General features: G+C 48.5%; 1 protein-coding gene across 9 annotated transcripts in view; it reads left to right on the top strand.

Moving 5' to 3' along the window:
• The first annotated feature begins 2533 nt into the window (after nt 1-2533).
• The window catches only part of SCAI (suppressor of cancer cell invasion), a 66776-nt gene continuing 43466 nt past the window's right edge, over nt 2534-25843 (top strand). For 4 of the 9 annotated variants that reach the window (XM_061568668.1, XM_061568667.1, XM_061568669.1 and 1 more), the window contains exons 1-10: nt 2558-2600; nt 5942-6054; nt 8135-8271; nt 9708-9803; nt 11484-11570; nt 12890-12988; nt 14123-14219; nt 14919-15014; nt 23222-23377; nt 23841-23951. In XM_061568668.1, the coding sequence (XP_061424652.1) occupies nt 8141-8271; nt 9708-9803; nt 11484-11570; nt 12890-12988; nt 14123-14219; nt 14919-15014; nt 23222-23377; nt 23841-23951 (873 nt within the window). In that variant the 5' untranslated portion in view covers nt 2558-2600; nt 5942-6054; nt 8135-8140. Of the gene's footprint in view, nt 2601-5924; nt 6055-8134; nt 8272-9707; nt 9804-11483; nt 11571-12889; nt 12989-14122; nt 14220-14918; nt 15015-23221; nt 23378-23840; nt 23952-25843 lie in introns of those variants that run through there. The other 5 variants (XM_061568661.1, XM_061568664.1, XM_061568665.1 and 2 more) reach the window with 5 other exon arrangements.

Genomic DNA, 25843 nt, shown 5'->3' with positions numbered 1-25843 from the left:
TTATGCTTCACTTAACAGAGCCACGTTTCCAAACCTCCGGAGGACTGCACAGAAGATACTGACTTTGTTTGGCTCGACTTATGTGTGTGAGCAGACATTCAGCGTCATGAACGCCAATAAAGCCCGTCACAGATCAAAGTTAACGGATCAGCACCTCAGATCTATCCTGAGAATTGCCACAATCAAAATAACTCCAGACTTGGATGCACTGGCAAAAATGGGAGATCAACAACACTGTTCCCACTGAAACTGAAAGTGATTGTGTTGCTGCGGCGAGGTTGGAGCCAAATCTCCAACACACAGCCTGCGTGGCTGCTCTAACATGTTAATATAGATAATAAATAAGTTCAAGTGAGGTAATTGGTTTGGGCGCAGGACTCAGATGTCCTCATGATGTTTGATCAGTCACGTTACGACATATTTTTGTATTGTTCATGTTCGTGAATTTGTTAAATCGCCTTGCAAATAAATGCTTTGCTACCCGTTAAAGGCCAAATCCTTTCATGTAATGATGTCATTTATATTAGTTCACACAAACACTCCATCCATCTGTTCCTGGCCCGGCCCCTCTGTCAAATTTTAGAACCCATTGTGGCCCGCGAGTCAAACAGTTTGCCCACCCCTGCCCTAGCCTCAGTCATTCGCAAGACACACTGCCTCAACGTTAGATAGGTCGCACAGGACCCCAAGACTTGGCGCTACACTCTTGGCCCTCAAGATCCCCAGACGTCACACCCTGCGACTTTTTCTTGTGGGGATACGTCAAAGACCGAATTTTTGTGCCACCATTAGCGACTAATCTGGATGACCTCAAAAACAGAATCACGGCAGTGGAAGAAGACACTTTGAGAGGCGTTTGGGACGAATTAAACTATCGTCTCGATGTTGTCCGTACAGCAGGTGGAGGGACACATAGAGCATTTATAAAATGGTTAGTAAAACTTAATAACTCATTAAACCGTTTGTAACTTTTTGTGTAATTGTAACATATTACCATCGTGAAATATACTGCTTTGAAATTGTGTGCATCTTCTTTAAACACCCTGTATTGTCTACAAATCTCCCAGCGGCACGCGCTACAGTGACACATTCAATGTCACTACAATTGTACCCTACAACTCGTAAAAACAGAAATACAGTATTGTAATTAATGTTATCAATCTAATAACCGTAATTATACAATTAAAATGTGATGACAGTTTAAAAACAACACATTCTTGGACTGTCAGTTGAACAAATATAAGATGAATACGTTTACTCTAAAGCTTCCCTTACCCATGTAATGGGTGCATTATTAAATGTTAAGGCTTAAAACTCATGGGGAGGGGGCTATTTCACAAAGTGATATTTGTTTAGAAGGGAACCCTACGTGCCTAATTCATAATTGACGTTTTGGTTAGGGGCCGTCCATAAATTACGTCACGCACTTAGGGGGGGGGGGTCCGACATTTGTGACGATGTGTGACGAGGGGGGGGGGGGGTGAGAAATGTGACGTCACCATCAAAATGCGCAACTTTAAATATCAACACGTTCTACTTAATTATATAGACTTTTAATAAATGTTTTCTCCTATGACATCAGAGTGCAGCGGCATATTAAATACGCACTACAATGACAATAGTTTAAAGCGATTTGAAGCATGTTTTATTTTTTGGGGGGAGGGGGCAGAGCTTTGTAACGTCATATTTGAGGGGGGGGGGGTCTGACGTTTTGTGACGCCGTGTGACGATGGGGGGGGGTCAAAAATCGTCCAAAATCGCGTGAAGTCATTTATGGACGGCCCCTTAGGAAACGTCATGATCTGATCAAATTTGCATGATTTAGAACCCTCCACCACCCGACACAGCAAACCAAATTAAATCGCTTGCTATCGCAGGAATACATTTGGTGTTTGACAACTGTTCTTCAACTCACCGGGGGAGTGAGCCGTAAAGCGACGAATCATCGCGTGTGAAGCTGACTGACTACAGGGGGACGGTTGTCACGTGTTGTGATATTACGTCACGCAGAGCTCTTGTGACGATAGCCCTGACACGCATGGAACAGAGGGCCCTGCCAATTCACTACCAGAATCTTTATTTCGACTGCAGGAGGAACCCGATGGGCTATGAAGCTCTCTTTCACAGATATCCAGCATTGGCGGATGAGCAAGTTACAATAGCAAACAGTACAAAAAACACATAGGAGTGCAAAATAGAGATAATGGTAAGCAAGTCACTAAATATAAATAAGAAATTAATTATATAAGTCCGATTTATCAATACAGTGCAAGGCAGAAAAAGCAACACAGCCCCAGACAACACCAAGATAACACACAGTAGTCCCTCAGTACAATACTGTAGACGCATCCTTCCCACAATACCAGCCCTCTACACAAAAACAATTAAAGTATATTTTTGTACACATCCCATTGTCCGGTTTCGACATACGTTGACTCATCAGCAGTTTGGTATTTTCCTGATTTTCGAATCGCGCTTTGCATTGTTCAGCGTGGCTCGTCGTAGTCGGCTCGCGCGTGACGTCACTCGCTGACGTTAAGCCTGGAGCTGTGCAGCGCGGGTGAGCGGTCGTGGATGCTGGAGCGCGTGTGCGCATCGGGGTGTGTACGTGTCGGGGTATGGACGTGTCGGGGTGTGTGCGTGCGTGTGTGTCGTGGTGTGTGCGTGCGTGTGTGTCGTGGTGTGTGCGTGCGTGTGTGTCGGGGTGTGTACGTGTGTGTGTGTCGGGGTGTGTACGTGCGTGTGTGTGTCGGGGTGTGTACGTGCGTGTCCGGGGTGTGTGTGTGTGTGTACGTACATGTGTGTGTCGTGGTGTGCGTGTGTGTGGTGTCGGGGTGTGTACGTGTGTGTCGGGGTGTGCACGTGTGTGTCGGGGTGTGTGTGTGCGTGTGTCGGGGTGTGTACGTGCGTGTGCGTGTGTCGGGGTGTGTACGTGCGTGTGCGTGTGTCGGGGTGTGTACGTGCTGTGTGCGTGTCCGGGGTGTGTACGTGTGTGTGCGCGTCGGGGTGTGTACGTATGTACGTGTGTGTGCGTGTCGGGGGGTGTACGTGTGTGCGTGTCGGGGTGTGTACGTGCGTGTGTGTGTGTGCGTGTCGGGGTGTGTACGTGCGTGTATGTCTGTCGAGGGTGTACGTGCGTGTGTGTGTGCGTGTCGGGGTGTGTACGTGCGTGTGTGTGCAAGTGTGTGTACAGACGTGTGTGTGTGTGTGCGTGTCGGGGTGTGTACGTGCGTGTGTGTGCAAGTGTGTGTGCAGACGCGTGTGTACGTGCAGGCGTGTGTTTGTGCGTGTAAGGGGTGTGTGCGTGTAGGGGTGTGTGCGTGTAGGGGTGTGTGCGTGCAGACGCGTGTGTGTGCAGACGCATGTGTCGGGCTGTGTCCGTGCATGTCCGTGTCTGAGCGTGCAGGCGCGTGTGTACGTGTAAGGGAGGTGCGTGTGTTTACGTAGGTGTAGGTGTGCGTGTAGACGCGTGTTCGTGCAGGCGCGTGTGGTTAGGTGCAGGGGTGTGTACGGGCAGGGGCGTGTCTGTGTGTGCATGTGTGTACGTGCGGGGTTGTGTACGTGCATGTGCGTGTTTGTGCGTGCAGGGGTGTGTACAGTGAAGGAAAAAAGTATTTGATCCCCTGCTGATTTTGTACGTTTGCCCACTGACAAAGAAATTATCAGTCTATAATTTTATTGGTAGGTTTATTTCAACAGTGAGAGACAGAATAACAACAACAAAAAATCCAGAAAACGCATGTCAAAAATGTTATAAATTGATTTGCATTTTAATGAGGGAAATAAGTATTTGACCCCTCTGCAAAACATGACTTAGTACTTGGTGGCAAAACCCTTGTTGCCAATCACAGAGGTCAGACGTTTCTTGTAGTTTGCCACCAGGTTTGCACACATCTCAGGAGGGATTTTGTCCCACTCCTCTTTGCAGATCTTCTCCAAGTCATTAAGGTTTCGAGGCTGACGTTTGGCAACTCGAACCTTTAGCTCCCTCCACAAATTTTCTATGGGATTAAGGTCTGGAGACTGGCTAGGACACTCCAGGACCTGAATGTGCTTCTTCTTGAGCCACTCCTTTGTTGCCTTGGTCGTGTGTTTTGGGTCATTGTCATGCTGGAATACCCATCCACGACCCATTTTCAATGCCCTGGCTGAGGGAAGGAGGTTCTCACCCAAGATTTGACGGTACATGGCCCCGTCCATCGTCCCTTTGATGCGGTGAAGTTGTCCTGTCCCCTTAGCAGAAAAACACCCCCAGAGCATAATGTTTCCACCTCCATGTTTGACGGTGGGGATGGTGTTTTTGGGGTCATAGGCAGCATTCCTCCTCCTCCAAACACGGCGAGTTGAGTTGATGCCAAAGAGCTCCATTTTGGTCTCATCTGACCACAACACTTTCACCCAGTTGTCCTCTGAATCATTCAGATTTTCATTGGCAAACTTCAAACGGGCATGTATATGTGCTTTCTTGAGCAGGGGGACCTTGCGGGCGCTGCAGGATTTCAGTCCTTCACGGCGTAGTGTGTTACTAACTGTTTTCTTGGTGACTATGGTCCCAGCTGCCTTGAGATCATTGACAAGATCCTCCCGTGTAGTTCTGGGCTGATTCCTCACCGTTCTCATGATCATTTTAACTCCACGAGGTGAGATCTTGCATGGAGCCCCAGGTCGAGGGAGATTGACAGTTCTTTTGTGTTTCTTCCATTTGCGATTAATCGCACCAACTGTTGTCACCTTCTCACCAAGCTGCTTGGCAATGGTCTTGTAGCCCATTCCAGCCTTGTGTAGGTCTACAATCTTGTCCCTGACATCCTTGGAGAGCTCTTTGGTCTTGGCCATGGTGAAGAGTTTGGAATCTGATTGATTAATTGCTTCTGTGAACAGGTGTCTTTTATACAGGTAACAAGCTGAGATTAGGAGCACTCCCTTTAAGAGTGTGCTCCTAATCTCAACTCATGACATGTATAAAAGACACCAGGGATCCAGAAATCTTTCTGATTGATAGGGGTTCAAATACTTATTTCCCTCATTAAAATGCAAATCAATTTATTACAGTTTTGACATGCCTTTTCTGGATTTTGTTGTTGTTATTCTGTCTCTCACTGTTCAAATACACCTACCATTAAAATTATAGACTGATCATTTCTTCGTCAGTGGGCAAACGTACAAAATCAGCAGGGGATCAAATACTTTTTTCCCTCACTGTACATGCAGGTGCGTGTCTGTGTGTGCAGGCGCGTGTGTGTACCTTCAGGGGTGTGTCGTGCAGGTGCGTGTGTGTGCGTGTAGGCTCGTGTGCATGTGAATATCTGTTACGAAAAGTAAAAAAAAAAGAATAATCAAATAAAATAAATATTAAGATTTTTCCACTGATCTGTGTTATAAATGTCATTTCTGTACGATTCCAATCATTTTTATAGTCAAAATCGCCGAATTTGCGGAGCTCTGCTGAAAATACTGGAAGCGACGAGTGGTGAGGCAGTGACGAGTTCAGCTTCCCCTCTGATTGCAAAACCCCTCAGTAACTGGATGGAGCGTGGGCAATAAGCGCGTGCCTGTTACTATCTCAGTATGTCACCAATGTAATGTTTATAGACCCCTTCATTTCATCTCCTCGCCTTCCATACTCCAGGTAACTTATTTCACGTGTGTGTATAAAGATATTTTGGCTCGCCGGTCTCGTCATGAAACTGCAATGAAAAAGCACCAGGGGAGGCAGCTATCACATCTGCCTCACTGAGGGGGATGTGTCTAACACGCCCCCCTCAGTGAGGCCACGCCCCCCTCAGTGTGTGAATCTGGCTCTGACACTAGCCAGTGCCTCCCCAGCCATTGACCTCACCGCACGTCACTGGTATGTGCAGGGGTGTGAAGGTGTGTGCGGGTGAAGACGCATGTTTGTGCAGGCGCGCGTGTGTGTACGTGAAGGTGCGTGTATGTGCAGGTGTGTGCGTGCGTGCAGGTGTGTGTAAGTGCAACATCGCCACTGGGGAGACAAGGGCGGTCAGGCGCGGTGCTTGTCACTCACCCCCTCGTGTGCCGTGCCGGCCTTCATAGGTGCTTGCTTACAGTACTTGACCCTGCAGTCTGTGAAGGCTTTAGGGGGGACTTTGCTCTTTTGTGTGTATGTGCAGGTGTGTGTGCGTTCAGGTGGGTGTGCAGCCTCAAATGAGTACCTAGTGCAGTGTGTTAACATCGCCACTGGGGAGACAAAAGTGGCCAGGTGTAGTGCTAACCGCACTTGCCCCAAACATCTGTTCAAACTATACGGAGGATCTTTGTGTGCAGATGCGTGTGTGTAGGCGTGTATGTGCACGTGTAAGCACAACGTGTGTTTGCATGTGTGGGACGTGTCTTGTTCCTGCACGTGTGCCTGTGTGTGCACTTGTGTACGTGTGTGCGCGTTGACGTTCAGGCCCGTGTCTGTATGTATGTATGTTGAACGTATTTTGCACCGTACGTAGCCTAATCGGAGGCGCGTGTTGTCGTGTTCCTCCACGCACCACAAGTCGCTGCTGTGCGCGACAGAGAGACGTGGGTGTCCCGGGGAAAGGGAGGAATAATTAATGCATTCATGTTCATAAATACATAGAGACTGACAAAGGGATGAGGTCATCGAAGAATATCTTAAGGCTGGACTAGGGCAGGGAGTCGACAAGCACTGACTGCAGGGGGGTCCAGAGAATGAAAGCAGCACAAATGAAAAAGTACCCGTGCTGGATTATGTGATTCATGCATTGTGTGTGTCATTTACAATACATGTATGTGCGTATGTCAGACGGTTAGGTGCATGAGTGTATTATGTGTTCATTCGTTGCTGCACGTGTCCATGAATAATTCTAGTGTTGATGCATAGCATCATGTGGTGAGGTGCACATGTGTTCGTGTGTGTTTGTCATCCTAATGCACGTGGTCTGGTTTGTGTGCTGTACGGATGTCGTGTGAACCCTAATCACCTGCCCATTCGTTCAAAACTAAATCTGTTGATGCGTTCATGCCTGTGTGAATACGTTAGTGAACATGTGTTGGCGAAACAGGCACGTGTGCGGGCACACGTGAACATGCAAAAAATATGCTTTGTATGATATCACACCATCATAATCTCCACTTATCCTGGAAAGGAATCGGTGATTTTAACTCTGATTTAGCACTGAGATATCTGATCACTCAAGTAATCGATTACTCTACTGATTGTATCAGTTCGATAGCTCAACTGATCGCATAAGTTGGAGAAAAAAGTTGCACTCTTGTTCCCAAATGCGCCGCTGGACGGGAGGTGATGGGTTGTGGCCTTATATCATCGGCATCATCAGCCATGTCATGCTCGCTGTGGCCTATAAGGAGTTTCCCACCATCAGGGGGGAGGCAGGATTGTTGGGCAGCCAACATTTATTTATAAAGGGGCTAGAGTAATTGATTACAAAGGAGTATTCAGTGATGTTTATGTGGTTCCCACAGATTTTATTTTTCTGCATTGCAAATGTTTTGGAAACTCATTAAGCAGAAAGCTATAGCAACTACCCCTAAACGCAATGACGTGGGTTTTTTGTTGTGTAGGTGATGGCAGAGGAGCTGCTGTTATTTCACAACACTGCACATTTGCCATTTACCTGTGCGAAATGTACAGTTGAAAGCTTTTTTTGCGTGACTTTTCTTGTTGCGCATATCACAATGATTTTCACATTCTTGCCACATACACGTGATTTTTACAATTGTATCGTTATTTTGTTTTGTCTTAGACATTTGCACCCATTAAATCTCTCTTGCTCACGAGACATTTGTCTCAATGGGCTATAAATATAGTTCACATATATCTGTGTTTTTTATTAACTTTACTTATTAATATATTTCACCTGGTTGATCTCACGAGATGGAACGCGTTATTTTCTAGGGTGTCCAGTGTTGTCAGTTGACACACACATAGCAAGCACACAATGACATATCCATTTGTATACATAATCCAAGCAATGAAAGGCACACATATTATTTATTTATTTAAGACTATATTTTTTTAATAGAAGGCTCTGCAGGCTGTGTTAAGTTTGTTGCCATATGCTGTTGCGTGCTAAAGCGATTTGAGGTGAGTATACGGTGTGAATGCTGAGGGAGTTGATTGCTCATGGTGTGTGTGCTCTAGGGCAGGATGAGCGCAATGGTGAGTGGGCAGGGCACGGGGATCGAGACAGCAGAGCCCATGGCAGGTGACGAGAGGCGTGCCGTCTCCGAATTTACGTACCTCCTTGACAAGTCACGGCAGCTCTTCAACGGCCTACGGTATGCGCTCGTGTGTGGCGCACATTTCCATGTCGGCACACTAGGCAGGCGTGCGCGTAACGATTCACCACTATAGCAGTTAGGGTTAGGCAAACGGACGACATCCACTGGTTGATGCTGTCGATACACAAGACCAGGTGTGGAAGCTGTGCGATGCACGATGGAAGCTCCATTGTGAGAGTAGAGCCGCGTGTCATCAGCATAGGAACGCACACCGAGACCATGATGACGAGCCAATGACATCGGCAACCTTGAGGAAGAACAATAGTTCCAGCACACTGCCTTGCGCCATGCCGCCACCTGCACCGTTGATTTAGTCGACTGCTGTCCGAAAGCAGAAGTTTGTATTCGTCACTATGAATTACTTGATCCATGGCAGCATGGATCCGTGGATGCAGAAAGCTTTCTGAAGACGGTCGATGAGGATGCTGTGGTTGACTATGTCAAAAGTAGCCGACAAATCAAGTAAAGTGAGGAGTGTTACATTGCAATGGTCAGATGCCAGGAGAGCGCCTGAGATGACCATGAGAACTGAAGTCTCTGTTGAGTGGTACCACCTGTAAGCTGACTGAAGCCTATAAAAAAAGGCCATGTTGCTCCAAGAAGGTGACAGACCACTCTCTGGACACCCTTTGACATGAAGGTTAGGTTGCAGATTGGTCTGTAGTTCTCGACATCAGAAGAGTCGGCATTGGCCTCCTTTGGCTGTGGTGTGGCGTGTTACTGACTCTGCAATGATGTGATAAATTGCACGTATTTGTTATGATTGGCTGGAGTTTCAGAAATGTCCCCCTTGTTATAAATGAATGACAGCAGCTCCAGAAAAAATGCCTTTAGCACATTTGTTGACAGCGAATCAAGGGCACAGGACGTTTTCATAGCAAAATACGTCAAATGTAAGGAGCTTGAAAATAAAGCAGCAGACAAAGCATTATGTGTACACATCGAAGCATGAAGACTGCAGCTCTGTATCCACAAATTATTAATACAAGTCTAACAAGAAGATTTTTAATCAGCTGAATGTAGAGAGTAACAGAAAAGAGGACTGAATCAAGAACTCATCTGTTGGTGGCGCTGCGTCATTGCTGTAAATTTCACATTATCGTAGGGCTCAGACTACCCATGGGATAACCACTGTTGATTTCCTGCAAAATGGTACCCATGTTTTTAGCCCCAGAGGACTGATGGACCGTGTCGATCCCCCATTTGGATGTGAACTCATCATGTTTCACTTGTAAATGGAGTGCCCTGCCACAGAGCCACCCAGCCATATGATCCTGAAATAACCCTGGAATCATGTAGTGTTATGTGGTGTATGCTTCTACTAGTATTGTTTTTGTGTTTCTGCCCAATTGTAAATAATTTGACTGCAGGGGTTTGTTTTGTGACATTTTTTTTTATATTAGCAATGTTTCCATTCTGGCTCCACTCTTCAGGGACCTGCCGCAGTATGGACAAAACCACTGGCAACCTCACTTCACGCGCACCTTCGATGTGTACACACGCCTATGGAAACACCAGCAGCAGAACCGGTGCGTCAGCTGCAGTGTCCTAAGTAAAGACACGTACAATTATATGAGCGCCGCTTGCGTACCTGTGAATATGCTCGTGTTGGCCAAATTTAATGGTGTTGCTGTGTTTGTGCAGACAGTAAGTGGCTGAATATCCCCGTGGTTAACGAGCTCACCTCTAAAGCCAATGTGCACAGAGTCAATAAATTTATTCCTGAGTTTGACCATTACTTTTTATGACTTTTTGGGCAATGGCGCATCTTGTGAATGTTCTAATGTTAGCCAAAACGTTCATATTGGCAATTATATATTCACATTTGAATCAGGGCCATTTCCCTAAACGTCGCCTGTGCACAGCGGTGCTTTCACACGCACCCTTACTGCGAGTGTGTGTGCGTGTCACCAGCAAATGTATTTAAATTCAAATATTAAAGTGTCAAAATAGAATTTGGGCATCGATCATCTTCACTTGTGGTCCAGAGCCAGTGATGGAAATTATACATTCCCATGGTGAGGCCGAGTCCCTCCATAGGACAACCCCTGTTGACTTCCATCAAAGTGTTGCTCATTTCTATCAGCGATGATGGACTAAGTAAACCTCCCGCCAGGATTTGATACTGTATCCTTCTGAATATGAACTTATGGCTTTGCCAACAGTGTTACCAAATTGGATGTATATGCTATTAATATACCGTGTATATACAGTAGAGTAGTCCCACATTTTTCACGAACTTGCTATCCTTTATTTTTGCTGTCCACGAATCGCATCTGGAACTATACACTATTGCATCTGGAGAGAGAGAGAAAGAAAGTAATGAGAAAAAGTGATGAGAGAGAATGTGATGTCAGAAATTAATGAGATAAAGTTATGAGATCAGGTAAGTTCATTTATATACTATTATTTTATACTTGAATATACATTTTTATTTACATTATGTTTATTATCACCAATTTTTATTGTGTATGTGATAATAATTTGTGTGTGGATTTAAAAGCTTATTTACATATTTATGTTAGGTAATGCATTTAAATGTTTTTGTAGGCCAATATAATTTTCCATGAAATGTGCTATTCAAGAACATCCCGGAACATATCCCTCACGAATAACGAAATAATACTGGATATTTTTAAAATATATATACACATATATATACACAGCATTGTATAGAATGCTCGACTCACATTTGGATAACTGCAGGGTAAAATTTCGTTTGGGGTAAACTGATCCCATTTGTGGCCAGGTGAGAGCCCATGCACAACCGGCATCAGTGGTTGTAGTGTGGACAGCCTGTCCACTGTCATAGGAATATGATCTTTCTGCCAGCGGCTCAGGGTCACTGTGCTTCTGTGAGTTGTGCGTTGCTTTGGATTGACGTAATGTCGTGCGTATGTGTATCTATGTGTGTGGGCATCTATGGGGAGCGGTAGGTTCATGGTTAGCATGCTGCACTATGAATCCGGCAACACGAGTTAGATTTCCGCTCACGTTTAACACCAGTAATGATTATTTTAACTGGTCCTGGGGCTCCCCTAGGTGGACTCAGCCTCAAATGAGTCCCTGGTAAAATGTACTGGCTACCCACTTCCCCATATGCCATTCCGACCTTCATAGGTGCTCACTAAGAGCACTTGCTCCAATTGTCTGCGAAGGCTATGACTGTGCATGCATGTGTGTGTACCTGTCCGCATGTGTGTGTGCAGACAGTTGTTGGATGCACGGTTTGGCCTGAAGCGATGGCAGATTGGGGAGATTGCTTCCAAGATCGGGCAGCTCTACTATCACTACTAGTAACCATGCTGCACCGCACTACTCACTTTATAACCATTTAACTTGGCGCTTAGTAGCATTTTTCTCAAATGTGACGGTGAAACGTTTTTACGGTATTTATCTGTCAAGGGCATTTTTAGGTTTGGCATCTGAAAAACTCACTTGTTAGCTATCGTAAAACTCCTCTTCTTCACCATGATGCTTGGGGAAAGGATCACAGTCAACATAATTCATTGAGGTGACCAAATAGGATCTAACTACATTCTATTAAATGCCAGTTAAGTTTCCGTAGACTCAAATGAGCTCAGGGGTTATGCCCATCTCCCACGGTGTTCCTAAGCCAGTGGTGGACATCCCACATTGTTAAAACATGAGAACCAGCCACCTTGTAGGGCAGCCACTGATTAATAATAAATTAGTTTTTTTAACCCCTATCCACCCGACCCAGCAAATTAATCAACTTGTCACGTGATGAACAAACCTGGCAATGTTTTAATGCTTCAGCACACAAGTATGTTGGAGAGCGATCTCACAACATTTAACAATTCTCCCCAACAACACGCCAGTGGTGCTGAAGCAGGCATACATTGGCACGATTGTTCATCACGTAACAACTTTATTAACTGGCTGTGTCGGGTAGAGGAGGGTGTACGACACACACGGTTTGCTCATGTGGCGATTTGACCCAATTGTCAATATTGAATCATAATATTGCTCGCAAAGCCTATGGGTAAAATTTTGGGCAGCCACTGTTTACTTCCCACAAATTGGTGCTCATTTTAGTGACCCATGACAGGAATTTGAATGTGAAACTGTTTTATGATAGTGAGTCAAATGCATTACCACCATGCCACCCAGCAGAATCATTAATACTCATATTGCATTAATAATAACAACACAAATATTGTTATTGTTGGTGACTGCGTTAGCATTGCCGCATCAGTCTCTCGAAGGCCACGGTTTCATGTGAGACGTTCTTGTAGCGAGTATTTGTTGTTCCCAGTCAAATTCTTTGCTTGGGGTAAGCCACTCTTCACTTAGCATTGACTGTAGCCTAGTGGTTGTAGCGAGAGAGGCCTCTTGACATGACACCAGCATTATTTCTGTGTTGTCTTACTGTTGCGTTTTCATTATTGCAACCTTTCGGAGCTTTGGAAAATTTTGGATATTACATAATGACTCTTACTTGTACATAAATTGAGTGTAATTTTTGATAAACCATACACCAGATAAAACCAAACGTATTTCAGTGAGCTCCTAGCTGAGTTGTTGATCCTGCCTTGAGCGGTGCCGTGATGCAGTGCGGCGTGTATTTTAGTGGTGCCTGCTCTGCCTGCAGCCTGCGAACGTCTGAGACCGGGTACCTGAACGAGGCCTTCTCCTTCTACTCGGCGATCAGACAGCGCGGTTACTACAACAGCGCTGACACAGACACACGGTGAGGGCTGACGGGAGCCCGGGGCTGTGCCCGTGTCTCAGCTTGTCTGTCTCCACCTCTGTGTATGTGCGTATGTCTGCATCTCCGCAGGTTGATTACTCATGTTTGCCTTGGCCGGTTTGTCCCCCAACCCTGGAAGCACCTAACCGTTCAGATAGCTACAGGTTTCGTGCTGCTTCGAAGCGAATCATTAAATAATACATTGTTTAAATGCATGCCTATTCAGGTCACCATACATAAATTAGCTGTTCGCAGACAATAACTGGTACTGCTATTTTATTGCACCAAACGACAGGAGGTAGAAGAACAATGTGCATGCACAATGTACGTTGATTACCCTATGAAAAACCCAACCGGCAATGGATCCCCATTGTAATTTGTATGCATTCATTAATCCCTTCCCCTTTTTACAAGAAGGGCTCAAAATTGACGTCATCACATCTATCCATCTATTTAAGGAATGAAACAGGAAGATTTCTCCACAAATCTGGCTGTCGCCTGATGAAGCTAGTTGTAAATACTGGGAAACGTCGTACTCAGATTGTAAATGTTGTGGATTTGCTCTCCAACACACTGGTGTGCTGTACGTGTAACGAATTGGAATGTTCTATTTACGTAACAAACCTTACTAATTGGCTGTATCGGGTGGTGCCGGGTTTAACAACACATTTATATTTACGCGATTGAACCCAAAATAAATGTTATGGACCTCATCTAATGTGGTGCAACAGCCATTGCCAAGATTTAACTTTAGACTTTATTCTAATTCACGATATGCGTGACCACCATGACTTCGGTGACAAAATCTTAGCCTTATTTGTCACCTTCCGATGTGCTTTTATAACATAGGGTGAAGTACTGTTTTCTGAGAGATATTAATGGAAATGTCTTCATCTTCCATCACGTGAGTCACAATATAATTAGGTAAAAAAACTGGCACAAATATAAAACATTATTGAGTAGGGTTTGATGAACTGATGATGACTGAACCTTTGAACTCATGTTCTTCTGCAGTGAAATGAGACTGTGATGTGTTGGAACCTGTATGAGGAGGCCCTTTACGGACACAGTGGATGACGTTCCGTGTGTGCGTGCTATGTTGTGTCGGTGGCTGCGCTGCTGTGTGGAATGCAGTCCGGACCTGTGCGTGAAGAAGCTGCGCTACGTCGCGCGCTTCGTGGTCGTGTCGCTGCTACTTCACAAGTACCATGTGGTGCGCGACCTGGTCACGGTGAGAGAGCTACCGGCATCTTCAATCAGCGGTGACATTAGGTGGATTCAACCCACTTATGTGCTGATCGACTTGGACCTAGGACCGACTGGACCGACTGGACCGACTTCGAACAGAGAGGGTCCTTGCTTCTGAATATCTAGCAGTTCACGAGCATTGGTTCAAATGGGCTTGACTGGCCATGTTGGCTAATGTGATGTCTAAAAATGCTCATACAGTAGTCCCTCGATTGACGTTTTTAATCCGTTCCACGAAAACTACTGTTAATCAAATATAGGAATTGCATGAGTTTGCAAGATAGCTGTTTCTGCTGCCAAAACAGAAAATATAATGTAAACAAAGCCAGTCTAGGTCTATGCACTCATAAATGTACGTCACTGATTGGCTGAGGGCATGGCGCAACCCACTTACGTACTGGTCGAAATTGGCACCCGCGTACATAATGTTTACGTACTGAATCTCACTTTTAACATTAGTCAAAACTATGCACTATGAGAGGTGTAACGTTAACCAAAAAACTTTCACTGATGTCCTGTTAAGCGAGGGACGACTGTATTTTCTATGCGGCGAGATATAAATTTGAAGGAGGCGTACTATCCGCTCGTTTATTTTGTTACTTATGTACCCCTCAAAGACGCAAATGGATATGTTGTGTATACACTGCTCTTCTGCATTTAATTAAGCGTTGTGTGTTCGCAGGAGTTGACCAATGAGGTGGGAGCGTACAGCAGACAGCACGGTGGCGATGAGCAGGAGTGGAGGATGGTGCTGCAGGAGATACAGGCGTTTGTAGACGTACGTACTGGCGCTGTGTGCAGTCGGCGTATAAGCTGCTTACAGTTAAATTTCGATTTAAAGCTTTCGTGACTGCAGGGATTCATCTTCTTGGTTCTTTCGGTAAAGTCACGTAGAAGGGAAGTAATAAAATAATAAAAATAAAACATAATAAAATAATTCTCACGACGTTTCGGCCACAACACAAGCAGCCGTCCTCAGGTGAAGACCAGGTCTGTCGAGGCGACAGCATCTAAATGTAACACCACCACGCTTGGAGCGTCTATTCAAGCTGGGTTGGGAGGGGGGGAAAATGCACCTTGACAAAATAATCTGCATATCAAGAGGTATTTAGCATATTTATGGGAAATGCAGGAATGCGACTAGTGCTACTTGTGAAATGCGTAGGAGGTGGGCGGGGGGTTTTCAAAGTCATATTATGCCCATGTATTATGCAGGATTAGCAGCATCAAAGGGTAGGGGTAGCATTAATAAAGGGAAGGAATGTTAATAGTATGTAGCTGCAGTAACTAAACAACCACGTAAAAAGCTAAAGTATAAACTACATAGTATCATCAGCATGCTAAATATACTCTCAATAAGCTGAGCTACTAACCGTAAGTAATACATTACAATTCTAGGTCGCAAAAAATATAATATGCTTCCAGCTAAACTTTTTAAACTTTTTCCTTACATCACACGGGTCTATCCCGTACTATATGCTGCCATAGACAAACCCAACATTAAATTGTATACTGTATTACTATACACTACCCTATGTCTTAGAATAACGGGACAGCAGCAAATTAAGTGGTGCCGGATGAAGGAATGCAAGGATCAGCTGAGAGTCGCCCTCAATCAGATTGACGTGAACACCAACCGACCAGCGAATGCTATTTGGGAAGATCTCGCCGGCCAACTTTGCACAGCAGCAACGGAAGCACTGGGGCTAACTAAGCCGGGAAAACGCTTCATTGACAAGCAAATATGGTGGTGGAACGAAGAAGTTCAGCTAGCAGTGAAAGAGAAGAAGCTAGCTTTCAAGAAGTGGCGGAAAACGCTTGCAGATCTGGATTACCAACAATACAGAAACTGCAAATCGGCAGCGAAGCGAGTAGTAGCAGCGGTGAAATTAGCTCAATACCAGAAGGTGCCAATAAGATCTATCGACTGGCAGAGGCGCGCCATCGTTCGACTCAGGATATTGGTCAGGTCAAATGCATAAAGGATGAGAATCACAGACCTCTCAGAGACCCGCCCGCCATCCTTCAACGCTGGAGTGACTACTTCTCTGGAATCTGCAACCAGGAATTTCCCCACCCACCTATTATTAGCGCTGAACACGTCCTCGGTCCGGTTTCGCCTATCACCATCACCGAAGTGGAACAAGCTATCAAGAGAATGAAGAATGGGAAAGCGACTGGCCCGGACGATATCCCTGCTGAGGCCTGGAAGATCCTTGGCAGGCAGGGTGCTGCCCTCCTTACCCAGCTCTTCAGCACCATCACGAGCACCGGTGAGGTCCCAGAAGCCTGGTCGACCAGCACAACGGTTCCAATTTGGAAGGGTAAAGGGGACGTGGCAGAATGCTCGAATTACAGGCCAATCCGGCTCCTGTGTCATGCGATGAAGATCTTTGAGCGAGTTTTGGACACGAGGATTAGAAACATCATCACCCTATCACCCAACCAATGCGGCTTCGTCAAAGGATGTGGCACTACGGACGCCATATTCTCGGCGAGGCTCCTGCTGGAGAGGCACAGAGAGAAGAACAAAGCTGTGCACGTGTCGTTCCTCGACCTTGAAAAGGCATTTGACAGGGTCCCCCACGACCTCATCTGGCACTCGCTTCGATCCCATGGAGTCCCTGAAACCTATGTGCATTGGGTGCAACTCCTATACAAGAATGTCACCAGTGCAGTCAGGTGTGCAGTGGGCATATCACCGCCATTTCCCATCAGCGTTGGAGTGCACCAAGGATCGGCCCTGTCACCACTCCTGTTTATCCTGTGCATGGACACGATCACTGCCGACCTGCACACGCCCCTGCCATGGTCAATTCTCTACGCGGATGACGTCCTCCTCTCAGATGAAGAGAGAGGAGAAGTGGAAAGACAAACGCGCCTGTGGAAGGAACGTTTGGACGAAAACGGGATGAGGTTCAACATCAAAAAGACGGAGTATATGGAGTGTGGCCCCCAAACCGACGGCACCATCAGCATTGACGGAGAAGATCTGAAGAAAGTGACAGACTTTAAGTACCTGGGCTCCACCATCAGCTCAGATAGTAGCATCACGACTGATGTGAGGTCACGAGTCAATGCGGCATGGATGAAGTGGAGGCAAGTCACCGGAGTCCTCTGTGATAGGAAAATGCCGGATAGGCTGAAGGGAAAAATTTACAAGACCATCGTCCGACCGGTGGCACTCTATGGATCCGAGTGCTGGCCAGCCACAACTGTACACGAACAAGCTCTCCACACCATGGAGATGAGGATGCTCAGATGGAGCCTTGGACTCACTCGATGGGATCGTGTCATGAACGAAGACGTTCGGAAGCGACTTGGTGTGGCCCCCATTGCGGACAAGATGCTTGAGGCAAGGCTTCGGTGGTACGGCCATGTGATGCGAAGTGAAGAGTCATCAGTGGCCAAGACTGCCATGCGTATTGAGCCAGAGGGCCGCCGTCCACGCGGACGTCCGAAGAAGCGATGGATGGATCGAATAAAGGAAGACATGAAGACGGTCAACGCATCCCCTGAAGATGCCCTGGACCGAGCCAAATGGAGAAGACAATGCCTGCGCCACAGCGGGAACAACGCTAGGAAGAAGAAGTATTATTCTACCCACCCAACTGTATACCACACTGCTGTATATTCACTATGCAATTACGATACTATATTACCTTATACATTGTATTAAACATTACACTTTAATACTATTTATTATTATATAATATGCTATACACTATACCATTGACCGTCGCGTGAAAGGTACTAAGAGGAAGCAACGAAATATGTCAATGGGAGAGTGGTGGTAGGAAGTTTGCAGCAGAGCAAAGAATCCATTCCCTGCGAAGAATACAAGATATATAGTCCATGTCAGTGAGTGGAACGCGGTCTGAAAGTCACCGTAAACGTGGACACAATCAGTTAAGATCCGAAATAGTTTATTACGTCCTTCCAATGATTGCTAAGCCGGAATCCATCTTCTCGGTTGAAATTGTCTCTGTGTTTGTATATGTGGATCGCCTCATGAACGAATCTCTCATGGTAGCCAGATGGCTTGCAGAGAACTTCTTTCTTGGAGAAGTCAATATCATGTGAACCCACTGAATTGTAACAGTGATCTGCCACGGCTGAGGTGTTTGTCCTACCGTGTTTCAAGTCTGCTTTATGTTCACGGATGCGGTCCGAGACATGTCGTTTGGTTTCTCCAATGTAACTGCTACCACAGAGGCAACTTAGTTTGTAGACGCCAGGGTACTGTATGTCTGGAACCACATCTTTTACAGACGGGACCAGATCACGGATTTTATGTACTGTGTTGAATCGGACCTGAATCTTGTGTTTAATCAGGATTTTGGAGATCTTTTTTGTGACCCCAGCAATGTAGGGTAAGGTGATGGTCTTGAGAGGCTCCTCAACAGGATCCTTCTTGATGGTTGGAGTGATGGCTTTGCGGATTGTGTAGTCGGAGTAACCATTAGCCTTAAGAGCTTGGCGTACGTGTTTGAGTTCACTGGCAATGTGTTCCTGGTCGGAAATGCATTGGGCTCTATGGTATAGAGTCTTGATGAGGGAATTCTTCTGGGATGGATGGTGGTGGCAAGAAGAATTCGTTCATGAGGCGATCCACATATACAAACACAGAGACAATGTCAACCGAGAAGATGTGTCGGGGTCGCTAGCCCCCGAGATCCCTCCCTCGACAATGCTAACGGCCGGGCTAACATCATCGATCGCCCCCCCGCTGCTAAGCGAACCGCTGCTAGGTTCCTCACCCATGGTGTGGGAGCCGTCGCCCGAGGATTCCCCTCTGCCGCGGGTCCGCGTAGTAGGCATGGTTAGATACCGCGTAGTATTATGTCCCCTTTACGCTACCACGATACCTCCCTTTCCTAATCGCGTACCTGCAACCCACACGGAGCGAACGTACGCACACACACACACACCGCTCCGTGCACTCCAACTCCACACCGACTACGCAAGTTATGATCGCGCACCTGTATCACACACGGAGTGAACACACGCGACACCCACTCTCGCACCGCTCTGCGCAGCAGCTCCCCCGAGAGGCGAGCCGCATCACTACAGAATCACTGCGTACACACGCGCACTCACACGCTCACACTGCACGACAAGATCACGCGAGACCACGCTTCGCTATTAATGATTTATTACCTGGTAACTAATGTTGAATCAGTGAGTCGACGAGGCTGGCCTATTCCACTAAACCTGTACCTATTCCCTATTTATCGGCTATTATCCTACTTCACCTCCCCACTCACTGTTTGGTGCCCGCGGAGGTTCGCTGCTCTCTGCGCTAACAGCGTACCTCGATGCGTCCCACAGACGTTCGGGTCGCTGGCTGGAGCTGCTGCTGGTCCGCTGGCTTGGAGAGAAGCGCGCGATTTCCCCTTTGCGCCCCCCTATTTATCCTCCCTACCTCAAAGGGATGCTGCGCTGAACAATGGGCTCGTGCACCTCGAGCCCGCGCACGGCGATTCCGGGCGCTTTTGATATGCTAATCAGTGAGCGGCGTTGGCGGCGTACATCCTAATTACTCCCTTACCCTTCCTAACAATGGGGCCTGCACGCTCAAGCGTAATGATCCCAACCCTCCATGACTATGCGCAAGAGCCCCTGCGGTCCCGCTATTCATGCTGTCCCCTCCCTCCTCCGTCTGTCTCGTCGACCCGTGGGGGTGTGTGTGAGGGGAAATGCGCCTCAACCGCGGTGGCCGAATGTCCCACGCCGCGACCACACCATATTAAGGACGGTCGCAGCGCCGCGGCGCAATGTAGCACGGGGGAGGTCATCCAATTCCCTGATCGCCGGAAACCGTGAGAGTTAATCCCGATAAGGATTTCTCGAATAAAAACCGGTCGGCCAGGTGACCTCCCCTCGGAGCTCTATGGGGGGGGGGGGAAATGCGTGCGGGTGTGTTCATGTGAGGTGAGGTGAGGGGGACAAGGGGTTGGCTCTGTTGCTTGGTGGTGGCGAGGTCGGGGATGGGGCGCCTGCCGAACGGCTTCGTGGCGGCGGCATCACAGATGGATTCCGGCTTAGCAATCATTGGAAGGACGTAATAAACCATTTCGGATCTTAACTGATTGTATCCACGTTTACGGTGACTTTCAGACCGCGTTCCACTCACTGACATGGACTATATATCTTGTATTCTTCGCAGGGAATGGATTCTTTGCTCCGCTGCTTCCTCTTAGTACCTTTCACGCGACGGTCAATGGTATAGTGTATAGCATATTGTATAATAATCTATATATATAAAATCGTTCATGTCTGTGTGTCTGTGTGTGTGTGTGTGGACTGCACTTTCATTGGACGGCGGTTGCCCCTGGCAACGGCTAGCCACGCCTTCGCCGCTTTCATTGGACGGCGGTTGCCCCTGGCAACGAGTAGCAACTTTTTCCGCGGGGTGGACGCCATTTTTAATAGCGCGGGGGGGGGGGGGGGGGACCGGCACCCGTACCCAGCGTTCGCCGGGTGGGAAAATCAGGCAAGGCGGGAGGCTCTGCACGGTGCTAGGCCTCGACACCCAACACGCCACTCTGCGGTAAATTCATACAAATTTCACGTCCTCTACAGAGTGGCGAGGGAGGCAGAGTGGCGAGGGAGGCAGAGTGGCGAGGGAGGGACTCAGCCTCAAAACGAGTAACTGGTGTGGCGTATTAACATCGCCACTGGGGAGACAAAGGCGGCCGGGCGTGGTGGATACAAGTCCCGGGCAAAGCCGGGTCATGACTATGTGTGTATGTGTTTATGTGTATGTCTGTGTGTCTGTATGTATGTGTGTATGTATGTGTCTGTATGTGTTTGTGTGTATGTATGTGTGTGTCTGTATGTATGTGTGTGTGTATTGTGTATGTGTTTGTGTGTATGTATGTGTGTGTTTGTATGTATGTGTATGTTTGTGTGTATGCATGTGTGTGTATGTGTTTGTGTGTATGTGCGGTTATGTATGTGTGTGTATGTGTGTGTCTGCAGCAAGCGCGTGTATGTGTACCTATGGACGCGCGCGCGTGTGTTGTGTAGGGGGAACGGTAGTGTAGTGCTTAGCGTACTGCCTGTGTCTATGTGTGTGTGTGTGTGTCTGTGTGTGTGTGTCTGTGTGTGTGTCTGTGTGTGTGTGTCTGTGTGTGTGTCTGTGTGTGTGTCTGTGTGTGTGTGTCTGTGTGTGTGTGTCTGTGTGTGTGTGTCTGTGTGTGTGTGTCTGTGTGTGTGTGTCTGTGTGTGTGCGTGTGTGGTGTGTAGGAGGAACGGTAGTGTAGTGCTTAGCGTGCTGCCTGTGTGTGTCTGTGTGTGTGTGTGTCTGTGTGTCTGTGTGTGTGTGTCTGTGTGTGTGTCTGTGTGTGTGTCTGTGTGTGTGCGTGTGTGGTGTGTGGGGAGCGGTAGTGTAGTGGTTAGCGTGCTGTCTGTGTGTCTGTGTGTGTGTGTCTGTCTGTGTGTGTGTTCTGTGTGTGTCTGCGTGTGTGGTGTGTGGGGAGCGGTAGTGTAGTGGTTAGCGTGCTGTCTTTGTGTCTGTCTGTGTCTGTCTGTGTGTTTCTGCGTGTGTCTGTGTGTGTGTGCGTCTGTGTGTGTGAGGAGCGGTGGGTGTAGTGGTTAACGCTACGCTGCGCTACCAACCCGGCGAACCGAGTTAGATTCCCGCTCATGGCCACCACCGATCAAGATTATTTGAACCTCACATAGGTCGACTCAGCCTCAAACGAGTAACTGGTGTGGCGTATTAACATCGCCACTGGGGAGACAAAGGCGGCCGGCCGTGGTGGATACAAGTCCCGGGCGAAGCCGGGTAGTACAGCTAGTAAATAGTATTAAAGTGTAATGTTTAATACAATGTATAAGGTAATATATAGTATCGTAATTGTATAGTGAATATACAGCAGTGTGGTATACAGTTGGGTGGGTAGAATAATACATAGTGTAATATTACACTATGTATTATTCTAAGACATAGGGTAGTGTATAGTAATACAGTATACAATTTAATGTTGGGTTTGTCTATGGCAGCATATAGTACGGGATAGACCCGTGTGATGTAAGAAAAAAGTTTTAAAAGTTTAGCTGGAAGCATATTATTTTTTTTGCGACCTAAAATTGTAATGTATTACTTACGGTTAGTAGCTCAGCTTATTGAGAGTATAGTTAGCATGCTGATGATACTATGTAGTTTATACTTTAGCTTTTTACGTTGTTGTTTAGTTACTGCAACTACATACTATTAACATTCCTTCCCTTTATTAATGCTACCCCTACCCCCTCCCTTTGATGCTGCTAATCCTGCATAATGCATGGGCATAATATGACTTTGAAAACCCCCCGCCCACCTCCTACGCATTTCACAAGTAGCACTAGTCACATTCCTGCATTTCCCATAAATATGCTAAATTCCTCTTGATATGCAGATTATTTTGTCAAGGCGCATTTCCCCCCCCTCCCAACCCAGCTTAAATAGACGCTCCAAGCGTGGTGGTGTTTCATTTAGACGCTGTCGCCTCGACAGACCTGGTCTTCACCTGAGGACGGCTGCTTGTGTTGTGGCCGAAACGTCGTGAGAATTATTTTATTATGTTTTATTTTTATTATTTTATTACTTCCCTTCTACGTGAACCAAGAAGATACTTACAGTTAATGGAGTGGATTTGTTGACTATACTTCGCCACCCATAAAACTCATCTATGATGAATAATGGAGTCAATAAAAACATTAAGTTTAGATTTACAAGGGCAAGGACATAATCAGCACTGTATTTAATTGAACCATGAACTTACAGATAAGTTATTGATGAAAATGAATCCCCGTTTTTATTCCCGGTGTGTTTTCTGGTTGTATCACGTGTTGCTCGATACGATGTCCGATGTTTCACTCCACGTGACTGGACCTTCTTGAGCAGCTTACTTTCTCCCTCGATGCAACACGACCATGAAAGCCGACACAGTGGCAATCTCTGTCCCCTTAACTGCACTTTCCCCAACTCTACTCTAGGCCGATCCATGGCAGTTTTTGGGTGAGGGAGGCCCTATCGCCGTGGCGACGTGCCGGCTGGCGCCCAGTGAGGCGCTTGCCCGGCCGCACGGCCTCCTGGTGCCCACCCCTCTCGCCCTCGCCGACGCCATCCTGGTCGGCAACTGCGCTGAGCAGGTTAGAGGTTGGATGTCTGACGGGGTCGACTTTTTCCATCGCTCCCCGATCCGGTTTGGTATTTACATACTCACCTGAGCAATGGGGAGGTGTTCATCATTATTATTTATTATTATTCGTACCCTTGTTCACCCAGGAAATCCTCACGAGGGTCTGGGAGGTGGAGTTTCAAGACTCTTTTTTCTTTCAGGATGGCCCTGCCAGGTTTTCGCTGAAATTAGTGATGATTGCGATGTGTTTCCCAATTAAGTAACATGCGGTGTAATCTTTCAAATCTGGCAAATTTGAACAATGTAATTGGCATGCACCGGTTCACTCTTATTCAAATGACGTCTCGGGATCTTTAACATCTACGCAACAAGCGGTGAACATGCTACCGCTGGGCCATGTCACCGTAGTTTATCAGATTTGCACTGCTTGTCAGGACTGAAGGGCTTGCGTGCCGTGTGTCGTGTGGCTGCAGGTGAAGTTTAGCGAACTGACGCTGGACATGTTCCGCATGCTGCAGGCCCTGGAGCGAACACCCCGAGGCCACGTAGCCCCGGCAGACAGGACCCCTCCAGCCAGGCCCCAGGTGCGACACCCCTTCTTCCCCTCCAGACTAATTTGGTACTTGTGTAGAGGAGTAGAGGAGAGTGGTGGCGTCGTGTGCGCTGTCCGGTGCGATGACATCACGGGACGTGGGGTCGCACGCGCTGGGCAGTGCACGTGACGTCACGCCTCCTAGGGTATTTAAGGGATACCCCGTGACGTAAGCGGGGTCACTATAGGAATGGGGATAGTAAACAGGGTGAAGAGGGAACCAGGGATAGTGATAGGGATTGAGTAGTGAGTCTGGGGAGAAGCCGGTGGTAGCCGTAGAGGTGAGAGACCGGAGCTAGCCGGCAGGGACCCGGACTCAGAGTAGGACTCCTAGCCCCTGGCAGTTGTGTACCCTGTGTAGTATGGATAAATGTTAATAAACCCTGGCGGAAGCCCCTAACTTACCTCCGTCTCCGAGTACGTCCGTCGGAACTACTCAACAACTGGTGTCAGTAGTTTACACCGTCGCCACAATGTCTAAATCGGGCGCACGGCGTAAGAACCCACCGGCACATCACTTGGAGGGTGCCGAAGGCGGAGAGGAGGCTCCAGCAGTGACCCCGGAGCCCGGGACCCCGGTGATGGTCCCCATGGAGACGAGCGGGCCGGAGCGGGAGGAGTCGGCTGCGGGGAGTGCCAGCTCACCGCCGCCGCCAGAGACTGAGAGCATCCCCGCAGCTCTGCTGCAGCAGGTCCTGCAGGCGGTGGGGCAGCTGACCGTCAGGTTGGCCGAGGTGGAGGCGCGGACGCAGCCAACCGGCCCGCACTCGGGACGGGAGCAACAGTCAACTGCCATCGTTGAAACCGCCGCCGTTTTCCCAGCGACCGCTCCACCGGAAATGGCCGCCATGTTGGCTGCGACGCAATCCACGGCGGCCATGTTGGCTCGGGAGCCGTATGCGGCCGCTGCTACGGCTGCGACGCGGCGGCCGGCGGACATTGTTGCTGCGACGTCGCAAGTCGGCGCCATGGCTGCCATGGCGACCGCGACGCCGCGTCTCTCCACCGACGCGGCCGGGGTTTCTCGGCACGCCACTCCTGCGGGACCAGCCGCCGGCGACGACGCGGCTTCACATCAAGCTGCCACCGGCGTCACAAATCCTGATACCCCGGGGGGGCCCCGGGTAAGTACGCGCGTGCCGTCCTCGCCGGGCCGCCGGGGTGGGCAGCGGCGGCTGCCGCTGCCCCGTACATTGCCGTGCCGCCGGAATGGGCCGCGGGTGCTGTCGCGGCTCCGCCTGTCGCCGCGCTCACGGGGCCGGCCACCGGCGATGCCGCGGCTCTGCACCTCGCCATGCCTGCGTCCCTTGTCATGGATGCCGCCGCGGCTCCGTGTTATACCGCCGCGTCTTCGGCGTGGCCCGGGGAGGCCGCAATGCCGCCGCCCCTCGCCGCGTCGCGGGAGGTTGCCGCGGCTACGGCCACTGTCCCGCACCTCGCTGCGCCGGCGGGGTGGGCCGCGGGGGCCGCTGCAGGCCCGAATTATACCGCCGCGTCTTCGGCGTGGCCCATGGAGGCTGCAACGCTGTGGTGCCTCGCCGCGTCGCGGGAGGTTGCCGTGGCTACGGCCGCTGTCCCGCACCTCGCTGCGCCGGCGGGTTGGGCCGCGGGGGCCGCTGCAGGCCCGAATTATACCGCCGCGTCTTCGGCGTGGCCCGTTGAGGCTGCAACGCTGTGGTCCCTCGCCGCATCGCGGGAGGCTTCCGCGGCCACGCACCTCACCGTGCCTGCGGGGTGGGCCGCGGACGACGCAGTGGCTTCGTACGCCGCCGCTGACAGGTGGGTCGCGAAAGCGCAGGCGCCTTCACACCTCGTTGCGTCTACGGCATGGCCCATGGGGGCCGCAACTCAGCCGCACTTCGCTGCGTCTACGGCATGGCCCAT

This window comes from Lethenteron reissneri, chromosome 41 (genome assembly GCF_015708825.2).
Source record: "Lethenteron reissneri isolate LAM-NWPU_2019-01 chromosome 41, ASM1570882v1, whole genome shotgun sequence".
Classification (NCBI taxonomy): domain Eukaryota; kingdom Metazoa; phylum Chordata; class Hyperoartia; order Petromyzontiformes; family Petromyzontidae; genus Lethenteron; species Lethenteron reissneri.
The sequence above is the reverse complement of the archived record's forward strand: the minus strand, read 5'-3'. Positions and strand labels throughout refer to the sequence as shown.